Here is a 17,495-nt window from a genome sequence, read left to right as displayed (position 1 = left end):
CTGCAAATTGGTGTAAATCATGAACGAGAGTGTACATATTTCCACAACAGGCCTCCAAAGTGAGCTGCCATTCATGATACTAACGATCCCCTTAATTTTCTTTGTTGTCTGCAGCCTTTTCATGTAAATGTGTGGGCCCTTTAAATTATCTTGCACTTAAAGGAGCCGACTTGTTCTCAGCCTATGCTTGGCAACATCACTTGCTGGCTGACTGAAGATTCTCTTTACCTGGTGCCAAATTCCAGCCAAAAAACGGAAATCAACAGGTTGGGCAGAGAAAAGGTGTGTTCCCATTCATGGAGGAATCCATAGGGGTCATAAATATAAGATAGTCACTCATAATTTCTAGAGGCAATTCAGAGGCCCTGTCTCTACAAAGAGGTGAGAATTCGGAGTTCACTACCATGGGGAGTGGATGAGGTGAATAGCATTTTGAGGAAAAGTTAGAAAATTGCATAATGTAAAAAGAAATAGAAGGATATTCTGACCGAGTTAGATGAAGCAGTGTGGGAGAAGGCTGATATGGAACTCCCAACACTGGCATTGGCTCAGCTGGGCAGAATAGCCTGTTTCTGCATCATAAATATTGTGTAATATGGGTAACTGGATTCAGAATTCAGATTCTTTGGCTGAAATTTTACCACCCCGCCTGCCACGGGAATCGGAGGTGGGTGGGGAGCGGACAATGGAAAGGTCCGTTGACCTCGGGCAGGATTTTACGGTTTCAGGATGAGCAAGGCAGTAAAATCCCACCCATAATCCTTTGGAGAACACATATTTACAATCATTAGAGTTTTTGGTAGAGTGGACACTGTGAGAATGTTCCCTCTTGTGGGGCAGAGGAAAACTAGCATCGAGGTCTCCAGTATAAGATAGTCACCAAGAAATCCAATAGGGAATTCAGATGAAAGCTTCTTTATCCAGCGAATGGTGAGACAGCGGGACTCGCTACCTCAGGGAGTGGCTGAAGCATATAGCATCATCACGTTTAAAGGGAAACAAGGTCAGGATATAAGTGAGATGGGATAGAGGGTTATGCTGATAGGTAAAAATCAGGAAAGATGAGAGGAGGCTTGAATGGAGCATAAACACCAACATGGACTGTTTGGGGTGAATAGCCTGTTTCTGTGCTGTACATTTTAAGTAATCCAATGTAATTTGAATTCCAGGTTGCTTACCTGGCAGGAGTGAAGCCAAGATGATGTTGGTCGGGTTCAATTTGAATTTGAATTTGGTTTCTAGAGCAAGCAAAGAGATGGATTCTGGATTGCCTGGTCCACACTGAGCATTGGCTTTGTAACTTTAAAAAGGAGTAAAAAATTGTTAAAAAGTAGAGGGCGAATTGGGTAGATCTATAATAACCAAAGCTTATTTGGTTATTATAAATAATAACCTATCTATTTTCAAGTACTGAATCACACAACACAAACCAGTAACTGGCTCATACCACTTTTAGACCTCTCAGTCCTGGTGCCTGTTTTACCATTTAATGGAGAAATTAGCAAGTGACGCATTCTGCCTTTCCGATACAGGAAGGATTCAGTTATGGGGACATCCAATAGCAGTGGACTGGGCTGAGCCAGAGGTCGAAGTTGATGAGGAAACAATGTCATCTGTCAAAATTTTATATGTACGTAATCTTATGCTACCAACCAGCGAAGAAGCGATTGAAAAAGAATTTAATAGCATCAAACCAGGTAAGAACAGCACAGTCTAAACATTAGCAATGTGTCAATTGGAAGGATTTAATCAGATTACAACATTTTTCATTCCGATTTTAAGAATAGCTGAACTTTGTATGATGAGGGGAGCACTGCGTACAATGTAGCACAAATCTTAAAATATCTCAATCTTAATATTTTTAATTGGCGTATCTTCAGCAGTTTTTCTGGGGGAGAATTCCAGACTGCCACTACACTCTTTAAGATGATGTGCTTTCTGGCAATGCCCCTGAACAATCTAGCTCTTTTTTAAGAATATGCTCCCCTGTTATGGACTCACCTACTGGAAAGAATAGTTTCCATCTACTCTATCAATTGCCGTGATCAACTTTAATACCCTAATTGATCATACCTTAATCTCTTATATTTCATGTGTACGATCTACAATGCACTGCAGGCTTGCTAAGGCTTCTTTCACGACACCTTCTATGCCTTTGACCTCTACCACCTAGAAGGACAAGGGCAGCAAACGCATGATACCATCACCATTTGCAAATTCTCCTCCAAGTCACACAATATCATTAGCACTGTTAGTTAGTTAGGAAGGTTCAGTCGCTGGGTATACATGGGGAGGTAGTAAATTGGATTAGACACTGGCTCAATGGATGAAGCCAGAGAGTGGTTTTGGAGGATTGCTTCTCTGAGTGGAGGCCTGTGACTAGTGGTGTGCCGCAGGGATCGGTGTTGGGTCCATTGTTGTTTGTCATCTATATCAATGATCTGGATGATAATGTGGTAAATTGGATCAGCAAATTTGCTGGTGATACAAAGATTGGAGGTGTAGTGGTCAGTGAGGAAGGTTTGCAAAGCTTGCAGAGGGATTTGGACCAACTAGAAAAATGGGCTGAAAAATGGCAAATGGAATTTAACACAGGCAAGTGTGAGATATTGCACTTTGGAAGAACAAACCAAAGTAGAACGTACAGGGTAAATGGTAGGACTCTGAAGAGTGCAGTTGAACAGAGGGATCTGGGAATACAGGTACAGAATTCCCTAAAAGTGACGTCTCAGGTGGATAGGGTCGTAAAGAGTGCCTTTGGTACATTGGCCTTTATAAATCGGAGTATCGAGTATAAAAGTTGGAGTGTTATGGTAAGGTTATATAAGGCATTGGTGAGGCCGAATTTAGAGTATTGTGTACAGTTTTGGTCACCTAGTTACAGGAAGGATGTAAATAAGGTTGAAAGAGTGCAGAGAAGGTTCACAAGGATGTTGCCGGGACTTGAGAAGCTGAGTTACAGAGAGAGATTGAATAGGTTGGGACTTTATTCCCTGGAGCGTAGAAGAATGAGGGGAGATTTGATAGAGGTGTATAAGATTTTGATTGGTGTAGATAGAGTGAATGCAAGCAGGCTTTTTCCACTGAGGCTAGGGGAGAAAAAATCCAGAGGGCATGGGTTAAGGGTGAAAGGAAAAAAGTTTAAAGAGAATATTAGGGGGGGCTTCTTCACGCAGAGAGTAGTGGGAGTGTGGAATGAGCTGCCGGATAAAGTGGTAAATGCGGGGTCACTTTTAACATTTAAGAAAAACTTGGACGGGTTCATGGATGAGAGGGATGTGGAGGATATGGTCCAAGTGCAGGACAGTGGGACTAGGCAAAAAATGGTTCGGCACAGACAAGAAGGGCCAAAAGGCCTGTTTCTGAGCTGTAATTTTCTATGGTTCTATATCCTGGCTTGGAATTGTATTGCCTTTCCTTCGCTGTAACTGGGTCAAAATCCAGGAGAGATAGATTTGAAACCAAGGAGAGATCAGCCATGATCTGATTGAATGGCAGAGCAGGCTCAAGGGGCTACTTCTGCTCCTAATTCCTATGTTCCTATGTAACTTCCTCCCGAACAGCACCATGGGTTCACCTACACCAGATGAACTGCAGCAGCTCAAGAAGGCATCTCATCCTCGCATTCTGAAGGACAGCCCCTCACAACCCAAGAATAAAGAAGGGGATTCAAGGGGATGCACCCCAGTCTATGTAACCCATCCACATGGTTTAACACTTTTAGCCTCAGTATCATTCTGGGGCATCTGCACTGCAACCCAGTGAGAACAATATTGTAGTATCTCAGTGATTGGCAACCAGCAGGTTTGAAGAACAACAAACTATTTATTAGGTCAATTACTCCTATTTATAGAGTGTTCGTGTGTGCTCCCGACTTCTCCAGTTCCAAGATCAAATCTGCCCAGGAAAGCCCACACTCAGCTCTGGGATTCCTGCCCTTCGACTGATTGGGTCACATGACCTTCTGAAACCTCACCCCTCAAAGGGGCTCGCTACTACGTCCCTCCCCCCTTAAGTCCCTTACTATAACATGCTATAAAAAGTTAATGTGTTTACAAAGTAACAACAATAATAAAAATGTTAACACTTTATTATGAACTCAGTCTATCAGGTGACTTTCTCTTCTGTTGGGAGTAATGTAGCTCAATAGGTTGTCTCTCAACAATGGAGGGAGTCCCATGTGGATTCTCAGAAACCTGACTTTCTTCTTGCAAAGGTGCATCAGTGCTCATTACTTCATCAGTTCCCTCTGGAACAGGACTTGGCCCTTCGATGACTGTGCGGCCAAATTCCCCTCCAACTTGATTTTCAAGTTTGCTGATGACACTACCGTAGTGGGTCAGATCTCAAAACAATGACGAGACAGAGTACAGGAATGAGATAGAGAATCTAGTGAACTGGTGCGGCAACAATAATCTCTCCCTCAATGTCAGCAAAATGAAAGAGATTGTCATCAACTTCAGGAAGCATAATGGAGAACATGCCCCTGTCTACATCAATGGGGATGAAGAAAAATGGTCGAGAGCTTCAAGTTTTAGGTGTCTAAATCACCAACAACCTGTCCTGGTCCCCCCATGCCAACACTATAGTTAAGAAAGCCCACCAACGCCTCTACTTTCTCAGAAGACGAAGGAAATTTGGCATGTCAGCTACGACTCTCACCAACTTTTACAGATGCACCATAGAAAGCATTCTTTCTGGTTGTATCACAGCTTGGTATGACTCCTGCTCTGCCCAAGAACGCAAGAAACTACAAAAGATTGTGAATGTAGCCCAATCCATGATGCAAACCAGCCTCGCATCCATTGACTCTGTCTACACCTTCCCGCTGCCTCGGAAAAGCAGCCAGCATAATTAAGAACTCCACGCACCCCAGACATTCTCTCTTCCACATTCTTTCTTTGGGAAAAAGATACAAAAGTCTGAGGTCACGTATCAACCGACTCAAGAATAGTTTCTTCCCTGCTGCTGTCAGACTTTTGAATGGACCTACCTCGCATTAAGTTGATCTTCCTCTACACCCTAGCTATGACTGTAACACTACATTCTGCACTCTCTCCTTTCCTTCTCTATGACCGGCATGCTTTGTCTGTATAGCACGCAAGAAACAATACTTTTCACTGTATGCTAATACATGTGACAATAATAAATCAAATCAAATCAAATTCTTCAGGCTGATTCACCTCTTCAGCACCTTGACTAACAGTCACATTACTGGCAGGTATTATCAGAGTGAACTGCCCCTCTGGTTCTTAAAGTTACTCCCATCTTCTCAAATGATCCACATACGTTTTTTCAGATTTTATCCAATACCTCCACCTCATAGGATACCAGCCCCATTTGGGGGCTGGGACCTGGGACCCAACTCTCTCCACTTCCAAAATTTTAGACAAACACATCTGAAACCTCACCCCTGAAAGGGGCTCGGTCCTACAAATACATTCCTGCTGAAGTGTTGTGTTCAGAATTGAATGTGGTACTTCAGATCAGATTTAATTAGTGCTGTAACAAACAGCTATCACATAACTTCTACCCCTTTGTATTCCAGCCTACCTGAGATAAATCCCAATATTCCATGAACATTTTTAGATTTGTCATGCTTGAGAATTCGTGTCCCCTGAATTCAACCAGTGTTTCAATAATCTAGATTTTTAACCTGACCTTGTTTCCCTCCCAAGAGGCCACATGTCAGCTGGTGCTGGGGGAGGAGGGTGGGGGGTGCTGCAGGGAGTGGGAGGGGGTGGGGGGGATGGTGAGGGAGGGTTACAGCAAGACTGAGAAGGACACATGGGAGCAACAGTTTATTTTGTTACATCCTTTACAGGAGTTCATACTCATAGTGGACAGGGCAAATTCATTCCATGAAAGAAGTTTATATTTCCATCATTATGACATTTAAAAAATGTGATGTTTTGAATTGGCGTGATTGTACATTCGAACATTGCATGGTAGGGAGCTACTAGATGTTGCACAGTGTCATGGGTTTGTGATTCCTATCCTGTATGGAGATTCCACCTAGATATCAGTGCAGTCTGGCAGAATTGACTGAAATAGTACAAACGATTGGGGAGTTCTATCTCTACTAGGACTTCAGACATTGTTGGATAAGATGGCTGTTTCCATGTACATGAACTTGGCTCAAATGTGTTACTTTCAGGCACAGTTGAAAGAGTCAAGAAAATCCGAGATTATGCATTTGTTCACTTTGTTACCCGCGAGGATGCGATTAATGCCATGAACAGGATGAATGGAAAGGTATTATTGGAATTTCTAATACCCAAGGCAAACTGTGAGTTATGCATTGGAAGATAATGATGATAACACATACTTTCTGTGCAATCCTGAAGGTGTTGGATGGTTCTCCAATTGAGGTCACATTGGCCAAGCCTGTGGATAAGGACAGCTACGTGCGTTACACCCGAGGCACAGGCGGCCGAGGGGCGTTGCTGCAAGGAGAATATACCTACACCTTAGGACAGGTATATGATCCTGCAGCTGCCTACCTTGGGGCCCCGGTTTTCTATGCGCCCCAAGCCTACACTGCTATTCCAAATCTGCGTTTCCCAAATAAGGGGCATCTGAGTGCCAGGGGGATGATACGGGCTCCTTCCGTGAGAGGTAATTCCATCTTTCTGCATCTATCCCACAATAACAGCAGAAATCACAAGTGTCGATTGTAAATATTCAAAGCTGGTGCCTCAATAAGTCACTAACAGCTTAGGAATTCCTTTCTTCAAATCGGAAAAGAAAATGGGATTGGTGACAGAATTCAAGAATTATGATTAGGATGTAGCATTAGTCTTATAATTCCGAAATACTGTTGCTGCCTCCTATTGATTAAAAATAAAGCATAAAGGTCATACAAACATTTACAGATCTGTTGTTTGGAGATCTCTGGCTCAAAAAAAACAGTGGATCAATCAGATTGCAGTAGATGTTCAATCTAATTTAGTACGTCGAATGGTAACATCACTGAATTAGATTAAGATCTTAAAACCGCTCCCCGACAATGTTAAATTATTTTGGCAGTTGAAAGACCGGGGCCAGACTCACACCACCATTCACGCCGGTGAGTTTTCCCATCCTGCCACCGTGAATGGAGATTTGGCTGGCTGCCAAATTCTCTGACCTTGCTGCAGCGGGAGTGTGGGTGAAGGGTCTCTGACCTTGCTGCAGCGGGAGCATGGGTGAAGGACCGGTAAGATCACGCCCCAGGAAAGCATTGACATCAAAATGGTCAGTGTGTATATATGATGTGGAAATGGGACTGGAAAATGATGGAATATGAAGAATACAAATCTGCTGGTATTTTTGATGAAAGTAAGGTGCCTTGAGACCATAGCCAGTGCAAGCTGAGCTCCCCATCAAGAGAACCATGAGATCTCTCATTAAATTTAACTTCATTGACTAGGTTAGGATTGTTTTTGCTGGCGTTCAGATGAATGAGGGGGGATCTCAGAGAGACTTATAAAATTCTAATAGGACGAGACAGGGTAGATGCAGGGAGGATATTCCCGATGGTGGGGGGAGTCCAAAACCAGGGGTCACAGTCTGAGGATTCAGGGTAGACCATTTAGGACGGAGATGAAGAGACATTTCTTCACCCAAAGAGTGGCGAAACTGTGGAATTCATTACCACAGGAAGTAGTTGATGCCGAAACATTGAATGTATTCAAGAGGCAGCTGAATATAGCACTTGGGGCGAATGGGATCAAAGGTTATGGGGAGAAAGCAGGATTAGGCTATTGAGTTGGATGATCAGCCATGATTGTAATGAATGGCGGAGCAGGCTCGAAGGGCCAAATGGCCTCCTCCTGCTCCTATCTTCTATGTTTCACAACCACCCCTCAGGCCTGGAGGGCCACACTGTGACTGTAGACTGGCCAGGTTCCCTCTCCACAGTGACAGTCTGGCAGCTGAGGTCACTTTTCATCTGTAAACTTTGGAATTTCTTCATCTTGAGATCTCCCACCATCTCATTCTTCAATCTAACCCCTGCCTCCCTCTCCCCCACCATCTCATTCACCAAAGAGCAGCAAGGTGGCACAGTGGTTAGCACTGCTGCCTCACAGCACTAAAGACACGGGTTCGATTCTGGCCTTGGGTGACTGTCTGTGTGGAGTTTGTACCTTCTGTCCTGTATCTGCATGGGTTTCCTCCAGGTGCTCCGTTTCCTCCCATACTCCAAAGATGTGTGGGTTAAGTGGATTGGCCATGCTAAATTACCCCTCAGTGTCGGGGGATAGCAGGGTAAATGTGTGGGGATACAGGAATAGGGCCTGGGTGGGATTGTTGTCAGTGGCCTCCTTCTGCACTGTAGGAATTCTATGATTCTACCATCTCCCCGTCCCAGACATCTCATTCCCCAATCTACATCGGCACTGCCCATCTCTGACTGTGGAGCTGCCAAACCTCCAGTGTTGGAGGATCTCCGATTGGCCTTCCCGCCTCGGGGTTCTAGTTGCCGTCCTTTAGAATCTGTAGTGCAGAAGGAAGCCATTCAGCCCATCAAGCCTGCACCGACAACAATCCCACCCAGGCCCTATCCCCACAACCCCACATATTTACCCTCCTAATCCCCCGACACTAGGGGCAATTTAACATTGCCAATCAATCTAACCTGCACATGAATCCAAGACATCTTTGGAGTGTGGGAGGAAACTGGAGCACCTGGAGGAAACCCATGCTGACACGGGGAGAAAGTGCAGACTCCACACAGACAGTCAGGCAAGGCCGGAATTGAACCCGGGTCCCTGGCGCTGTGAGGCAGCAGTGCTAATCACTGTGCCACCATGCCGCCCTTTTTATTGGACAGACCTCACAAAGGAGGCCACTTAATTGTCTAGCTCCTCCAAAATCTCCCTTGGGGTCCCACCTCCGGCATTTGATGGTTCTTGACCTGCGATTCATTCCAACAGCATAATCGGGACTCAGAAAGCAAAATCCTGTCTGGTGTGTGGGCGACCATAAAACCATGTTCTCCCAGTAACACAGGTCATTGGTGTATCAGTGCAGTGTTCAGCCATACCACTGAGAGAAAAGAAACATTTGAAATACAATCGTTTCCCAATTTTATGCTCAAGTGGCTGCAGTTCCTAAACTATTACTGCTAGGGGCAGTCATCTATTTTTCTAGTCCCATTTCTATTCAAGACAAACCAAATGTGTTACAGATTTGAGTCTGCACAAAATCAATGATGGAAAAAACAGTGTCTGGAAACAGTTCAGTTGTTGCAGTAAAACTGCAAGATTTTAAATTTTTGCAGGTTTTTAACCTTTGGCGTGTGAATTTATATATTTTATTTTAAAATTGAAAGCATTTGAACATGATCCTGACTAATGAAATGGTTTGAAATATCTATGTGTCACCTAAAATTCAGAGGGCAGAATTTTGCTGTCCGACCCACCACGGGAATTGTAGCAGGCAGACACGGAACATGCAAAGGTCCATTGACCTCGGGGGGGGGATTTTCCGGCTTTGGGGCGAGCGTGGCTGGAAAATCCCGCCCAGAGAGTGGGATATTTGCCAAATGGATAATCAACATTGGGAGTACCTTGAGCTAAAGAACTTTTTGCTTGCTTAGCATCTTAGTAAATCCTGTTGGAATATGTGTGGTGTCTTATTAAGGGACCAGCTTAATTTTGACGAATGACTGTCGTCATAAAGGAATAGTCTTGTGGTTATACATTCAAAGCATGCCATACTTGGAATGGGGATGGTTTCCAATCAATAATCATAATTACTTTGATTTCTTTATTCACGAATTCAAAATTAAAATCTAAATTTCCATAGAAGAATCGCAAATCCAATCAAAGTGCCTCGTATTTTGAATCGCAGTGTTTTGCTATCAGGTATCTTGCATTCGATATGGAAATGACAAATCAGAATCAGTTTTAATCTGTGCATGTTTTAAATAAAGCTTAACCTCAGACATAAGTAGCAACTTGAAAGATGAGCTCATTGGAAATGAATTGGCATCATTTTCACATGGAGTTGATAGGCTGATTAAAAGCTCCTTCTGGGGTATGAAAACTTGCCCCAGGATCTTTGACCCTCACACACACCCCCTGTTTCTAATTTGCAACATTTAAAGAAACTGATGCAAAAAAATCATAATGGGTCATGGTAGCTCTCTCCCTGGACTGCAATTTAGGGAAATATTTCACCAATGTGTGCATATCATCATGTGAAGTGCCGAAGTTGCCTGTGCCACGGTGCACTGCTGTCTCACAGCACTAGGAACCCCGGGTTCAATTCCCAGCTTAAGCTACTGTCTGTGTGGAGTTTGCACATTCTCCCCAATTCTGCGTGGGTTTCCTCCGGGTGCTCCAGTTTCCTCCCAATGTGCGGGTTGGGTGGATTGGCCATGCTAAATTGCCCCTTAGTGTCCCAAGATATGTAGGTTAGGGGCATTAAATGTGTTGGGTTATGGGGATAGGGCGGGGGAGCTGGCCTGGGAGAGATGCTCTGTCAGAGAGTCGGTGCAGACTCGATGAGCCGAATGGACCCCTTCTGCACTGTAGGAATTTGATGATTATTCAGTGCACGGATGCCATCTTTCAACCAGCTTGGTGACTGAGGTTCAGCCTTTTCATTTACAAACGAGAATCAAGGTGATTTCTGGTGATTCAGTTTGATGCCTTCTTGCATTCCTAGAAATTTACATGAATGTACCTGTAGGGGCTGCAGGAGTTAGAGGGCTAGGAGGACGAGGTTATTTGGCTTACACGGGTATTGGGCGTGGTTATGCAGGTTACCACGTGAAAGCAGACAAGAGGCAAGAGGAGAAACTTTACGACCTCTTGCCTGGGATGGAGCTCACCCCAACCAACCCAGTGACCCTAAAACCACAAGGAATGAAGCACTCGTCTCAGGTAGGAGCTTTCATGTGACCCTCCAAAAGATTTCCAGGCTTTGTGGAAGTTAAAAGCTGTTCAATGATGCTCACAGGGACACAAAATGTGATTATGTTTTAATCCAGATCTTAGAGGATATATGCCAAAAAAATAGCTGGGGACAGCCAGTTTACCAGCTGCACTCTGCGATCGGACCTGATCAAAGACAACTCTTCGTATACAAGATCACCATTCCTGCTCTTGCCAATCAGTATACAAACATGTAGGTTATAAAATGTAATTTTGCATTGTATTTATATAGCTCATGTTTCTGTAAAAGATCATGTGTTGAGACTACTGACATCAACAGCAAAAGTATAGAGGTAAACTGAAATGTACGGGGGAATTTTCCCGTCCCGCGCGCCACGGGTATTGTAGCGGGCAAGGGGAGGACCATGCAAAGGTCCGTTGAGCTCGAGCGGGCTTTTCGGGTTTTGGGCTGAGTGCGGCCAGAAAATCCCGCCCATAGTCTTTATCGTGATGCGTGAAACGAAACAGCCAATTTGTGCACAGTAAGGCAGTACAAAAAACAAGGTGATAATAACTAGATAACCTGCTTTTAGTGATGGGAGATGAGAAATATTGGTCACGACACCAGGAAAATTCCCCTGTTCATCCTCAGCACCTCCGATGATACAGCATCCATCAGTGCCTGCACTGGGATATCAGCCTCGATCATGTGCTCAATTCCCTGGAGCAGGCCTTAAATTCATACCCTTCTGACTCAAGGGTGCGAGAAAGCTAAGATTGAGCTATGGCTGACACCACTGCTGGTAGCGCTCAAGAACAAAGTTTCACAGAGCTCCTCACTAGACGCAGTTGAACTCCAGTGTGGTGCTACTCCACATTTACAAAGTTGTCAGGAAGGTCCACTGCACCTTCTGAGGACCTTTCAAATTTATGCGTTCTTTGGGATTCTTGCAAATCTGTCCTGATGAGTGCAAGGTGAAAATCTTTGACAGCATGTCTCATTTTTGTGACTTCAATCTGAGCTGAAATACTCTTTTTGATATCATTGGATTTGAGGTCTATCTGCACAATGAATAATTTATTTCTCCTTTTTATACACCTGGACATGACAGAACAACTGTGTTTGATGGAATGATAACAAGAATTCTTTTGCCCTGGTATTCAAGAAAGATCAGTTTCAAAAATTCAAAAGCTAATTAAGCCTTGTACAAAACACTTAGCAAAGCAAACACAATTAAATCCTTCTGGTGTCTCAACTCTCAATGTTCTTATTAGTCTCACTAGTGTTATCTTAATATAAAAGCTGAGTGCAAAGTAAATCTTAGCCACCTTCAAAGAGACAGTTCAGATGGAAGATGATGCAGAAGAAAGACAACTCAGTATTTTCATTCTTTTTGAAGCAATCTTCAAGCATTGCTTAATGAGCTTTTTTCAACTTTCCTGCATCATTTCTATTCAGTTCACATTCAACAGGCACTTTTAAGAGAGTACTTGATTTAATGAACTGATCTCAAATTAACAGATTAGCAGATGCTCCTTTTTTTGTTGTCATTGCCCAAGGCGAATAGACATTTGGATGCGCGTGCACAGAAAGTTCAGTGCAAGGTACAATCAGCAGTATAACTTGAATGTGTTACTTGAGTTTTACTCTCAATAGAAAGCTTCGAACCAGTGCAGAGAAGGTTCACCAGGTTGATACCAGAGATGAGGGGTGTTGATTATGAGGAGAGACTGAGCAGATTGGGTTTGTACTCGTTGGAATTTAGAAGGCTGAGGGGGGATCTTATAGAGACCTATAAGATAATGAAGGGGCTGGATAGGGTAGAGGTGGAGAGATTCTTTCCACTTAGAAAGGAAACTAGAACTAGAGGGCACAACCTCAAAATAAAGGGGGGTCCGTTTAGGACAGAGTTGAGGAGGAACTTCTTCTCTCAGAGGGTGGTGAATCTCTGGAATTCTCTGCCCACTGAAGTGGTGGAGGCTACCTCGTTGAATATGTTTAAATCACGGATAGATGGATTCCTGATCGGTAAGGGAATTAGGGGTTATGGGGATCAGGCGGGTAAGTGGAACTGATCCACTTCAGATCAGCCATGATCTTATTGAATGGCGGGGCAGGCTCGAGGGGCTAGATGGCCTACTCCTGCTCCCATTTCTTATGTTCTTATGTTCATATGTTAGTACAATTGCACCCTTGTACGTAATGGGGCAATTATGGTTATTTGGTAGCAATAATAGGAAGACAGATTATTACTTGAATGGGTGTAAATTGAGAGAGGTGGATACTCAACGAGACCTTGGTGTCCTCGTGCATCAGTCACTGAAAGTAAGCGCACAGGTACAACAGGCAGTAAAGAAGGCAAATGGTTTGTTGGCCTTCATAGTAAGAAGATTTGAGTATAGGAATAAAGATGTTTTACTGCAGTTGTACAGGGTGTTGGTGAGGGCACTCCTGGAGTATTGTGTGTAGTTTTGGTGTCCTTATGTGAGGAAGAAGGTCCTTGCTATAGAGGGAGTACAGCGAAGGTTTACCAGGCTGATTCCTGGGGTGGCAGGTCTGTCATATGAGGAGAGACTAAGTCAGTTAGGATTACATTCATTGGAGTTTAGAAGAATGAGGGGGGTATCTCATAGAAACTTATAAAATTCTAACAGTGTTAGACAGGGTAGATTCAAAAAGAATGTTTCTGATGGTGGGCGAGTCCAGAACTAGGGCTCATAGTTTGAGGATAAGGGGTAAACCTTTAGAACTGAGGTGAGGAGAAATGTCTTCACCCAGAGGGTGGGGAATGGGTGGAATTCACTACCACAGAAAGTAGCTGAGGCCAAAAAGCTGTCTGATTTCAACAAGGAATTAGATATAGCTCTTGGGGCAAAAGGAATCAAGGGATATGGAGGAAAAGGGGGTATCAGGATATTGAATTTGATGATCAACCACGATCAAAATGCAGGCTCAAAGGGCTGAACGGTCCAATCCTGCTTCCAGTTTCTATGTTTCTATAAGGTTGTGGATAATGCCATACGGAAGAGCATATTGATTATTGCCACAAACAGGGGATTACTTATTGATGGTCCTTCCTACCACACCTTGATTCAGTAAAGGTGGAAATGATACAAGGCCAAGAGAGAGCAGATATAGGTTAAGGCTAAAGCTTGAACTCCACATAGATTGTGACAACTATAAGAGATGAAAGAATGAATTACGGGAAGGAAATGGTCTCAAATGGAAGTCTTCAATAAACAACAATCACTTGTTCTCAGTTCTTAGCGTTGAGATTTTACAAATATTCATAAATGAGACAAAACAGCAGGTAAAGAACACGGTAGGAGAAGAGATATAATTCTGATAACTGAAAGATTCCCAGACCCTGTTTGAAATTTGAACTGATGTTAAAAAAACCTAGCTAATGATTTATTTTTTGTGCCGTGTAATGACAATGCAGGTGATCAGCATATGAGTGTTCTCTTTCCAACACCCACTTTAGCAGAGAACATTCTCTCTCGAGGTAAACTTAGTAAATTCCAATAGCATTGTGAATGCCACAGAACTTGTGCCAAGTGCAACTTGACAAGGTAGACAAACTTGAGTCATCCCTGCAAGACAGATGAGGGAGAAGGATGGACGTGCATTAGAGACCTTCAGAAAGAGGCAGATGAAAGATGATCACCTACTATTCAACCTACTGAAAGGGTGTCCTGAGTACAGTGTTAAACAGGTTCCCGTGGAAATAGTCTAGCTCTTCCTGCTACCTCAGAATGGATATGGCAGGAAAGTCAGACTCCTGTCCTGAACTATGTTAAGGGAGGGGAAGGCAAGTCCCTAACAAATCTATCATACACTTGAGAAGAAGCGCTACAGAACAGGAAAAGCAGGGGGTATTAAGGAGCCCAAGTATTAATTCAGGAATAGATTGATAGTGAACCCAGTGGAACCTGGATTATAAAACCCAAAGAACACATTGAAAGCCTTGGCAATTAATGCCCTCCCATGTCAAGCAGAAGAGCATTTTGAGAAGATACGGACAAACAAAAAAAACCTTTTACTGTCAACATGTTGATGACCAAGTAGTGATTCTGAAAGCCAATGGCTTTTGAATATTTGGAAATTATTCACTGCAATATTCAGTCAGGCAACCAGGTAAACGTCTATCCTCCATTACTCATTCCAAGATCAAGCTCAGAGTTAGAACAACAGCCCAGTAGCAGAGACAATGGTTTATAAATAGATTTTGGTTGTAAGCCACATCTTTCAAAAAACAAAGACAAGCGACCGATTTTCACTATTTGGGAAGCTCCAGTCAAGAAAGGTCCTGGCTCAACATATCTGTCTCTATATATGTAGACTGGGCGCGCGCTTCTTTTCCTCTGGGGGAGGTAGGGGTGGGATTGAGTTGGTCCCACCGGCCTTGAAACAATTCGGATATAGCTTTAGAGACAGCCAAGTGCAGAGGTAGGCTGGTTACATGGACCACCCCCCCACCCACTCTCCAAATAACCTTCATGGTCCCCATGCCACATAGACCCTTCTATGGTCTCCATGTCACTTCATGACCCCCAATGTCACCTCCATGTCCACTCCCACATCTCCAATCATCCAGTATGTTCCAGTATGAACCATATAATTTTTTAAAAAATCATTTATGGGATGTGGGCTAGGCCAGCATTTATTGCCCATTGCTCATTGTCCTTCAGAAGTTGGTGGTGAGCTGCCTTCTTGAACAGCTACAAGCGATGCTGTTAGGGAGAGAATTCCATGATTTTGACCCAGTGACAGTGACGAAATGGAGATATATTTCCGAGTCAGGATGGTGAGTGATTTGGAGGGAAACCTCTTGGTGGTGGTGTTACTAGCTATCTGCTGCTCTTGGATTTCTAGATGGTAAAGGTTGTGGGTTTGGAAATGCTGCCTAAGGAACCTTGTTGAGTCCCTGCAGGGTACACATGGCTACGCATTGTTCACAGATGGTGAAGGGAATGAATGTTGTGGAAGAGATAGCAATCAAGCAGGTTGCTTTCTCCTGGATGGTGTCGAGCTTCTTGAGTATTGTTGAGACTGTACTCGTCAGGCAAGTGGCGAGTATTCCATTGCACTCCTGACTTGTGCTTTGTAGATAGTGGACAGGCTTTGGGAAGGCAGGAGGTAAGTTACTTGCTTGAGAATTCCTAGCCTTTGACCTACTCTGGTAGCCACAGTATTTATATGGCTAGTCCTTTAACACCATCCTGTGCCAAGTTTGTTTTATTCTATTGTTTTTGCCTCTAGCACTTTGGCAGATGATAACACTTTCTGAAATTTTTGTTTTAATATTCAGAATTTACATATTGTTTTTTTTAATTATCCCTTGCTCCTGCATTTTTAATGGACCCCAAAGCAATAATCTACGTTCACCTGATCCATGTTATTTACTATTTTCTAAACTTCAATGGACGAACATATGGACTCGGAGTAGGAGGAGACCCTTCGAGCCTGTTCTATTGTTCAATAGGATAGTGGTTGATCTGATTGTGGTCTGAATTCCACATTTTACCGAACCCCGATAAGCTTTGACCCCCTTTTTAATCAAGGATTGATGTATGTCTGCTTTAAAAATATTCATCGACCCTGCTTCCACCACTCTCCGGGGAAGAGAGTTCCAAAGATTCGCAACTCTCTGAGAGAGATAAATTCTTCTCATCTCCGTTTTAAATGGGAGCCCCCTTTTTTAAAACTATTTCCCCTAGTTCTAGTCTCTCTCACAAGGGGGAAATATCCTTTGAGCATCGGCCCTGTCAAGTCCCCTCACGATTTCATATATTTAAATGAGATCACCTCTCAATCTTTTAAACTCTAATGGACACAGGCCCAGCCTGCCCAACCTTCCCTTGTAAGATAACGCCCTCGTCCCAGGAATCAGTCAGAGTTGAAACTTCTCTGAACTGCATCTGACGCATTTCCCTCGATTTATAAAGATAGCTATAAAGATTAAGGCCTCAATATTCGACCATAAGACCATAAAATATAGGAGCAGAATTAGATCATTCAGCCCATCAAGTCTGTTCCGCCATTCAATCATGGCTGATATGTTTCTCAACACCATTCTCCCACCTTTGATCCCCTTACCAATCAAGAACCTATCTTTCTCTCCCTTAACGACACCCAATGACCCGGCCTCCACAGCCTTCTGTGGCAATGAATTCCATAGATTCACCACCCTCTGGCTGAAGAAATTCCGCCTCATCTGGGTTCTAAAGGATATTCCCTTTACTCTGAGGCTGTGCCCTCAGATCCTAGTCTCTTCTACTAACGGAAACATCTTTTCCACGTCCACTCTATCCAGGCCTTGACAGGCAGGAGGAGGTCAGAGGTGGGAGTGTGACATTAAAGCATTAAAACATTGGGAACGCATCCCTAATCCATCACATTTATGCCTATTGCCTCTTTTACAGTGGATATTCTACCTTGGAGAGAGAGGACTCTTTTCAATGCTTGTTTTTAAATTACTCAGTTGTTTAGAAAATAGAATGCGTGTACTTTTCCCAAGGTGGTGGTGAATATGTTTGAAAAAGGTAATTAGCTCTATTTCAACTGATGCATTTATAAAGGAACTTGATCAATAAAAATTGAGAAAGGTGTTTAACTGTTATGAGATA

At 43.4% G+C, this 17,495-nt stretch overlaps 1 protein-coding gene across 4 annotated transcripts in view; it reads left to right on the top strand.

Moving 5' to 3' along the window:
* The window catches only part of a1cf (apobec1 complementation factor), a 51,139-nt gene that overhangs the window by 26,177 nt on the left and 7,467 nt on the right, over positions 1–17,495 (top strand). For 2 of the 4 annotated variants that reach the window (XM_078223603.1, XM_078223604.1), the window contains 5 exons: positions 1,533–1,697; positions 6,158–6,255; positions 6,348–6,618; positions 10,657–10,874; positions 10,982–11,118. In XM_078223603.1, the coding sequence (XP_078079729.1) occupies positions 1,533–1,697; positions 6,158–6,255; positions 6,348–6,618; positions 10,657–10,874; positions 10,982–11,118 (889 nt within the window). The remainder of the gene's footprint in view (positions 1–1,532; positions 1,698–6,157; positions 6,256–6,347; positions 6,619–10,656; positions 10,875–10,981; positions 11,119–17,495) is intronic. The other 2 variants (XM_078223607.1, XM_078223605.1) reach the window with 2 other exon arrangements.

Source organism: Mustelus asterias, chromosome 11 (genome assembly GCF_964213995.1).
Source record: "Mustelus asterias chromosome 11, sMusAst1.hap1.1, whole genome shotgun sequence".
Taxonomy (NCBI): Eukaryota; Metazoa; Chordata; class Chondrichthyes; order Carcharhiniformes; family Triakidae; genus Mustelus; species Mustelus asterias.
Note: the sequence above shows the minus strand (reverse complement) of the source record. Positions and strands in the feature narration are given on the sequence as shown.